The 8717-nt window shown below is 35.7% G+C and overlaps 1 protein-coding gene across 4 annotated transcripts in view; it reads left to right on the top strand.

Moving 5' to 3' along the window:
* LOC106874278 (uncharacterized) overlaps window positions 1-8717 on the top strand; it is a 162890-nt gene that overhangs the window by 120792 nt on the left and 33381 nt on the right. For all 4 annotated transcript variants that reach the window (XR_001409985.2, XM_014921953.2, XM_014921952.2 and 1 more), the window contains 3 exons: window positions 3112-3183; window positions 3378-3437; window positions 6951-7088. Coding sequence is in view for 3 of the 4 variants with exons in the window: in XM_014921953.2 (XP_014777439.1) it covers window positions 3112-3183; window positions 3378-3437; window positions 6951-7088 (270 nt within the window). In the remaining variant the exon portion in view is untranslated. The remainder of the gene's footprint in view (window positions 1-3111; window positions 3184-3377; window positions 3438-6950; window positions 7089-8717) is intronic.

Raw genomic sequence — 8717 nt, 5'->3', positions numbered from 1 at the left:
TATATATATATATATATAATGTTTGTATATGTGTATATTATTATATATGGGTATGAACGTGCATCCTGTCCATACCAGATGTTACTGCATAATTTTTTTTCTTTATACCAAAGATAGAATGAAACCTAAAACTTCTGTATATTAAAGTGTATTTGTTTCAAACTGGCACAGAATCACGTGAAGAATTCATAGTATATTCCCTCCATAAGACTATACTATTCAATCCTCCCACACACACACACACATATATATATATATAATGCAAATAAGAAAATGGAGAGGATAATCAATCGACAAACATCATTGGAATTGACGTTTTTACCATTCCTTACTATTTCTATTATGTCATTATTTTACGTTATTATTTTACCTTATTTCCTCACATGTTAGATTCCTAACATTATGGTCTCTCTGATGAAGCTTTGGGGCTCAATTATTGTCCAACCCCTGTCCAATGTTTGTCCAACCTTTGTACAATCACTGTATATTACTGGTATGATGTGGAAAACTTGGTAAATTGGATAACCCCATAGTAGAAACAGCTGTAAGAGTTTAGTATTTTTCACTCATTTATTCTTATTCATTCTTTTATTTTTGTTTATCTATTTATTTACTTGTTTATTTGTTTATTTTGATTACTTATGCATATGATTGTAATTAATTAATAAATAGATCCAAAGGAATGTTTACAGGCTGATGTTTGTTGACTGATTATCCTCTCCATTTTCTTATTTGCCTTATAAATTCTGGGTAAATTTCTTTTTTACCCCCACTCATACCTATTATTCAATTGCAATACTGCTCTACAACAGTAAGCACTTGGATATAAACACATAGGTATACATCCAGTAGTATATTGGATATTTATTATCCCTTAGATGGGTGCTTAACCTCTAACCATATTTTAATGGTTGCCAAACTATTAGCAATATGCAAAATAGATGTAAGAGTAAGCATTTTTTGTTTGGCTTTGAGTTATTTTTAATAGGAAAAAAGGTTAATGGAAATAGGTAAAAAAAAAAACAATGCCTGGAACTTGTTTTTACATTATTTATGGTGTTTTACTGAGAATTTGTTATATATTCACCCATACCACACAAGATTCATTCCACACACAAAGATTATGTATAGTTTTCTGATAAATACATGCATGCACACACACACACACACACACACACACACACACATAAAATTTCCAGGATTGAAGAGAACCAGGTATTTAGATAATGAAAGCACCAAGGTAAGGTTAGTGATAGTATGACTGTGTACAAACAATATATAACGGCATATACATACTCACTAAAGTAAATACAGATTTTTTCCTCCAGTTATACATACATTCACAAATTGCTGACTGAATGCACAATGTCTCATCAAAGTCATACATGGGTAAACTCACTGCACCTATATATATATATATATATATATATATATATATATACGACGGGCTTCTTTCAGTTTCCATCTACCAAATCCACTCACAAGGCTTTGGTCGGCCCGAGGCTATAATAGAAGACACTTGCCCAAGGTGCCACGCAGTGGGACTGAACCCGGAACCATGTGGTTAGTAAGCAAGCTACTTACCACACTCCCACTCCTGCGCCTATATATATATATATATATATATATATATAAAGGTGTTGTAAACAAAGATAGTGACTAAAGCATTTTATACCAGGCTTCAAAAAATATTTCCCATTATAACAAGACAATACACCCAACTGGTCTGTAGAGGAAATCCATCCACAGATATTTATGATCCTTAAGATACAAGCACTAATTTGATGCTTCCACAGGGGCCATGATATTGATAAGCTTTATCTCAATAGAAAAGAGGGAAGAAGAAATTTAGTATCAGTGCAGACAACCTCTGAGTATCTTGTGGTATATCTCAAACAGCATCTGCTAAAGAAAGAGAGCGAAAATGACTATATCAAGCAAGTGTTCAAACCTTGTATACTACAAAAAGTTTATATATTGGTTTCCTGTAAGTTTAAGGTTGATGTCAATATTAAGTATAACCTCTCTTGGACTCATAACCATTACATCATTTTGCACTTTAAAAGTTATGCTTTTGCAATCTAGGGGCAGGACAGTCATGAAACACCTAATGAACAAGAAACATCATAAGCACCTTAAACTTTTAAGATGTAACTGAAAATGTCAATTATATCCCATTTTGGGGGGAAGGTGTTACATAGTACCTGCCAAAAAATGTCAAGTTACTACTTCCCATTGTAACATTGATAGGAAGGATTGCCCTGGACTAAATATAGAATACAGATTTATACAAAGAATATTAGTGGTACATTCGTATCAAAATTTCTACCAAGTGTTAACATAAGAGGCATGAAATAATTGTTTGACAGAAAAATAAAATTATGGCCAGTCACAGTAGCCAGCCACCTTGCAGATGTGAACACTTCTTCCAAAATCAATAAGAAAGAGAATATTAGTGAACAACTGTCTCAAAACCTTCAGTTTCACTATCCTAATTATAAATTCATTTTTATACCAATAATTATTGGTGCACTTGGCTATGTTAGTAAATGTAACTTGAAAAGCTAGGACTTTCAGACAAAGAAAATGACCAGCTAATAAACACTTTACAAATACAATCTTTAAGCAGAACTAAAAATATGCAAGACAACATGTAACTCTTTCTTTCTGTTTTTGTTATCCAAATTCCAGGAGTGAAGCTTTCGCTATGTTCTCTTGTTAGAAACCAGCACATTTCTTACAGGAACAATTCAAATAATTGAATAAAAAAAAGGAGAGAGACAGACAAATACACACACATAGGAACATACATGTACAAGAGATATGCATACACACATAGGAACATACATGTACAAGAGATATGCATACACACATGTTAAGCCTACATACATTTATCTACATGAACACAATCAGAAAGAGAGAGGGTGTGTATAGATATATATATATCTTCTATAAGCCCAGGCAGTACCATTACACACACAAACACACGTGTGTGTGTGTGTGTGTGTGTGTGTGTATAGTGTAGATAATTGTGTGTGCATGTGTTAAAACCATTGATATCTGTGTATACAGGCACAAACTAAATTTCTTCCTTTAACCTATCTATTGCAGAAAGACAATGCAGTGTCACTACAGGAGTCCAGTGTGTTTCTGTGCGAGAAACTGGAGGAGAATGTGGCTGCTGTAAGTATATTTTAATATGTTTGTACCAGTTGAGACAGAGAGGCAGGTTATAGCAGATTGGTGTCTGTATATGCATGTGCGTATGGGTTGTATTCTTAAATGTAGACATAGGTATGCATTTGTTAAAATAGATGTGGACATATAAGTAATTGTGTGTGTGTGTGTGTCTAACAATAAATATTTCTATATTCCAGGCCAAACAACTGACCAGACACTGGATTGAGAAGTGGCAAGAAACACAAGATATTTTAACAGTCAGTATTAGTATATCTCTCCCTTTCTCCCTCTCTACTGACCACCACCGGCTACTCTCTATTTTCACCACTGTACACTATTTCCACATATGACCGCCACCACAACATATTCTACTATATACTTCTGCTGCCACAACACAGCAGTCTTCTGTTGTTGAGATATATCACTGTTCATAGTACAGCCTCACACCACACTTGTACCACAGCCATATCTCACCATTCATATCACTGCTATATATTATCATCATCATTTAACGTCTGTTTTCCATGCTGGCATGGGTTGGACGGTTTGACTGGGAAGCCAGGAGGCTACACCAGACTCTAGTCTGATCTGGCAGTATTTCTACAGCTGGATGTCCTTCCTAACGCCAACCACTCTGAGAGTGTAGGTGTGGGTGCTTTTTTTACGTGCCACCAGTACAGGCCAGCGGGGGCTGGCATCGCCCACAATTCGGATGGTGCTTTTTATGTTCCACCGGCACGGAGGCCAGTCAAGGCAGTGCTGGCATTGGCCACATTCGGATGGTGCTTTTTACGTGCCACCGGTCCGGGGACCACAACTACAATTTCCATTTGATTGTGATTTTGATGTTGATGTACTTGACTCAATAGGTCTCCTCAAGCACAGTATGTCACTCTATGATCCAAGATACTTTTTGAGTGGGCTGGTTATGCGACACTGGTGTCGGTTACAGCTGTGAACTCACTTTATTTGCAGGGTCTTCTCAGTCACTGCATATCTTCAGAGGTCCCAGTCTTTCGTCATTTCCTCTGTAAGGCCCAATGCACGAAGGTCATGCTTCACCACCTTATTCCATGTCTTCCTAGGTCTCTCTCTTCCCCAGATTCCCTCCACTGTTTGGGAGTAGCATTTCTTCACACAGCTCTCCTCATCCATCTGTAGTATATGACCATACCAACGCAAACATCTCTCTTGCACACCACATCCAATGCTTCTTATGTCTAACTTTTCTCTCAGGGTGCTTACACTCTGTCGTGTGTGCACACTGACATTACACATCCAGCAGATCATGCTAGCTTCATTTCTTTCAAGCTTACACATGTCTTCAGCAGTCATGGCCCATGTTTTCACTGCCGCGAAGCATGGCAGTTTGCACTATATATATATATATTTATATATATATATATATTTGTATGTATATATATATATATATATATATATATATATATATATGTATGTATATATATATGTATATGTATGTATGTATGTATATATATGTATGTATGTATATATATGTATGTATGTATATATATGTATGTATGTATATATATGTATGTATATATATATATATATGTATGTATGTATATATATTGTATAAAGGATCATGGGTAAGGCCAAAGCAATCCGAAATAAATGCAAGGTAAATCACGAGGAAACAAATATATGAATTAATGTAGACTTACTTTGTATTCAATATTTCAAGGTTATGACCCCATTTTCAAGAACTAGACGAATGTTACCGATGTGCATGTGTGTGTCACACACACGCAATATATTCTACACAATGCTTCACAGTAATTATTCCATTATAATATATATATATATCACCACCACAAAATAGCTCTAGCAATGATGATACATGCTACCATTACTTACTGGCAGTACCAACAAGGTAACTACTACATGATCACTTGACAAATAGCAGCCAGATTTCCCTTAAATAATACTATCCATCTTAAAGAAGGAAGGCTAAATTAGGTTTTGTAGTCTTAGATACAGTCTAAAATAAAAATGAGGAAGCTTCCATATGGTTGCTTGACCTGTTAGAAATAGCAGCCAACATTCTACTGCCTTAGCCCTTTAGTATTTAATCTGGCCGTATCCAGCCCAAATATTCTACCTGCTTTACGTTCAAACTGACCAGATCTTGCCTCTCACACCTACCCTACAGTGTCATTCTAAAAATATACCAACTCACCAATGAAATCTTGAAGCTACAAAATAATGCAAGATTAATTCTAAATGGTGTGAATAAATGAGCAATACATTTGACAAAGAAATCTGAATGCTAAAGGATTAAATAATGGATACTGTAGTCCAATTAATACATACCCTTAAAAAAGGCGGTGAGCTAGCAGAAACATTAGCACACCGGGCGAAATGCTTAGCGGTATTTCGTCTTTACGTTCTGAGTTCAAATTCCGCCGAGGTCGACTTTGCCTTTCATCCTTTCGAGGTCGATAAATTAAGTACCAGTTGCATACTGGAGTCTATCTAATCGACTGGCTCCCTCACTACAAAATTTTGGGCCTTGTGCCTAGAGTAGAAAAGAATACATACCCTTAAAAAGATGGGAGAGTCATACCTGGAGTGTCTTTGAATCAGAGTTGACAACAATACCATTACACACTATGTCATACTACTATTCATGTGTCACACCAACAAAGAATCCTCTATACAGTCACTTAAATTGCTAGAAACAGCAACCGAATCTCCCTGTCATCACACCCCACCAGCTGAAGAGGATCTTTTCAGTTACTGCCACAGATTTCATATATTTTCAATTTTGTTCCAATTGTTTTCAAATCTGGTTAAACTGATTTAGTTTTGTATGCTAATAATGAAAATGAAATTCATTTTTATCGTAAATTTATAAATAAAAAATTAATAACTTTTAAAGTTTGCAAATTCTGGGTAATTTTAGCCAATCAAAAACCACCAGTATACACATGACCTTAAATCTCTCATTTGGTGTCTGTTTCCATAGTAAGAAGCAAAGCTGTCATCTGCTCTGTTTTCATCATAACAAAGATGCTGGGCAATTGTGACACTTTCACCAGTGCAACCACCACCACCACCACAAGTTTTGATGAGTGATGTTATTTTGTGCCTGTGTTATTTTTGTCTGTTATTTTGTGAACAGACAGCTATTACACAGAAAATGCCAGTTTCCAATTCCTGTTTTCTAATTGGACTTAAAATTATCAAACGTTGAATCTTTGTAAAATTTTTCTAAACTTATATGGGAATAAATGAATCTAAAAATTGAATTCAGCAGGAAAAAGAATTATCAATCAATATACCAAATTTGGAAATTTTCACTTAATTTTAAAATTCCTAAATCTGTGACAGTAACTGAAAAGATTTTTAAAAGAAAATAAGTGAATTGATCACAGCTGGAATGCCTTTAACCCTTCAGCATTCAAACCAGCCATTCTACCTGTTTTTTGTTCAAACCAGCCAGATCCAGCTTTTCACACCCACCCTACAATGTCATTCTAAAAGTAAACAATAACATTATTAAAACCCCAAAGCCACAAAATGATACCTCATTAATTCAAAACGAGAATAAATAAGCATTACATTTGACAAAGTAATTTGACTGCAAAAGGATTAATCATAGATCGGCTCATTGAGGGTTGGCCTGTGGTTAAACAGCATAAACAATATTCATGCATCCCCTTATCAATCTCTGTAACTGTTATCATTTAAATGTGTCTAACTGTTGTATCAAATGTTACCTCTATCATTCTAAGTGTCATCAATTTCAGGAATCTGATCTAAGCATTCGTCGACCTCTGGGTAAGAGATCAAGTTCAATGGGGGTCATAGTTGACTCCCAGCAACCTCATCTTCGTGGAATGGATGATGATATTTTGAATACTGGAATAGTTCTTTATTACTTGAAGGTTTGTAATAATTTTTCATTTTTCACCTTTGTGACTGGGTTTAACTTAGATCTCTTCCTACCATGTCCTCACTGCACACCAGGATCCCGCTCCTGGGACTACTTTCTATCCTGGCAGATTTATCATCATCATCATCATTTAACATCTGTTTTCCATGCTGGCGTGGCTTAGATGGTTTAACAGGATTCAGTAAGCTGCAAGGTCCTGTCTGGCTCCAATGTCATTTTTGGCATGGTTTCTAAAGCTGGATGTCCTTCCTAACAGCAACCACTTTACAGACTGTACTGGGTGCTTTTTCCATGTCACATGTTAGCATAAATGCATACAGAGCATCTTATTTCTTGCAATATGTCTTATGTAGCTAGACTATACATGTGTGTCAATGTAAACATGTTTATTTGCACATGCTTGAGTGCATACATATGTATCTGTTAGTCTGAGCTAGGAGAAAATATTGCCTTGCTTAAAAACGGGTGAGATTTGGAGAGAGGAAGAGCATCTGACTGTAGAATTGGCTTTGAAGATTCATATCTGACCCATGCAAGCATGGAAATGTAGATGTTTTAGATGTTTAAACGATGATGTTTATACATTCTGTATATATGTGTGTGTGTGTATGTATATATATATATATATATATATATATATATATATATATATACACACACACATACACACAAACATATACACACACACACATACACACAAACATACACACACACAAACATAAACATACATACAAACGTACACACACGCACATGCAGTCAGACAGGCAGACAAAAAGAATGCAGCTCTGATAACGAACAGTCAACAACTTTTGCAAAGGTTGCAAGATGCAACGAAAATTTTAGAAAAATGAAGACGTAAATGAGGGGAAATTAAACTGGTGAATGCATTTATATATCTATCTATCTATCTATAAAATGGCAAGGGAATTAATTATGTCATGGACTTTATTAGCTTACAGCTGTTTGTTCTGAAATGCTCTGATGAAACTATAAGGTGCTATACATGTATTCAACTATGAGTGCATTGCATCTTATAGCAGAAACAGCTGTAAGCTAATGAAGTTCATAACATATGTGTCTTTACATATCCTTATAAATTGATTATAAATATGGCAATGATGAAATTATCTGTTTTTTTTTTCTTTTTTATTTGTTTCATGCTGGGGCATTGTCATGAAGGATTTTAGTCAAACAAATCAACCCCAGGACTTATTTTTTTAAAGCCCAGTACTTACTCTGTTGGTGTCTTTTACTGAACTGCTAAGTTACAGGGACATAAACACACCAATACCAGTTGTCAAGTAGTGGTGGGGGAACAAGCACAGACACAACAATACACACACACATAGAGACATACATACATACATGCATGCATGCATGATGGCCGTCCACTCGTGGCCGAGGAAGACCATTGCTGACCTTCAGGAACATTGTGCGCTCTAGGACTAACTTATATTTTGCATTTGCGGCTTCGTTGGTAGCTAATGAGCCCCGCTCTTGACAAGCATACATGACTGCAAACATTGCAAACCAAGCTTTCCCCATTCACTACACCAGCAGTGTGCTTTTGAGCAGCATGCTTAAGTTCTTCATGCAGAATATGTGCTCTGTCAAAGGTGTT

The sequence above is a fragment of the Octopus bimaculoides genome, chromosome 20 (assembly GCF_001194135.2).
Source record: "Octopus bimaculoides isolate UCB-OBI-ISO-001 chromosome 20, ASM119413v2, whole genome shotgun sequence".
In the NCBI taxonomy this organism is placed as follows: domain Eukaryota; kingdom Metazoa; phylum Mollusca; class Cephalopoda; order Octopoda; family Octopodidae; genus Octopus; species Octopus bimaculoides.
This window is presented reverse-complemented; position numbering and strand designations above follow the sequence as displayed.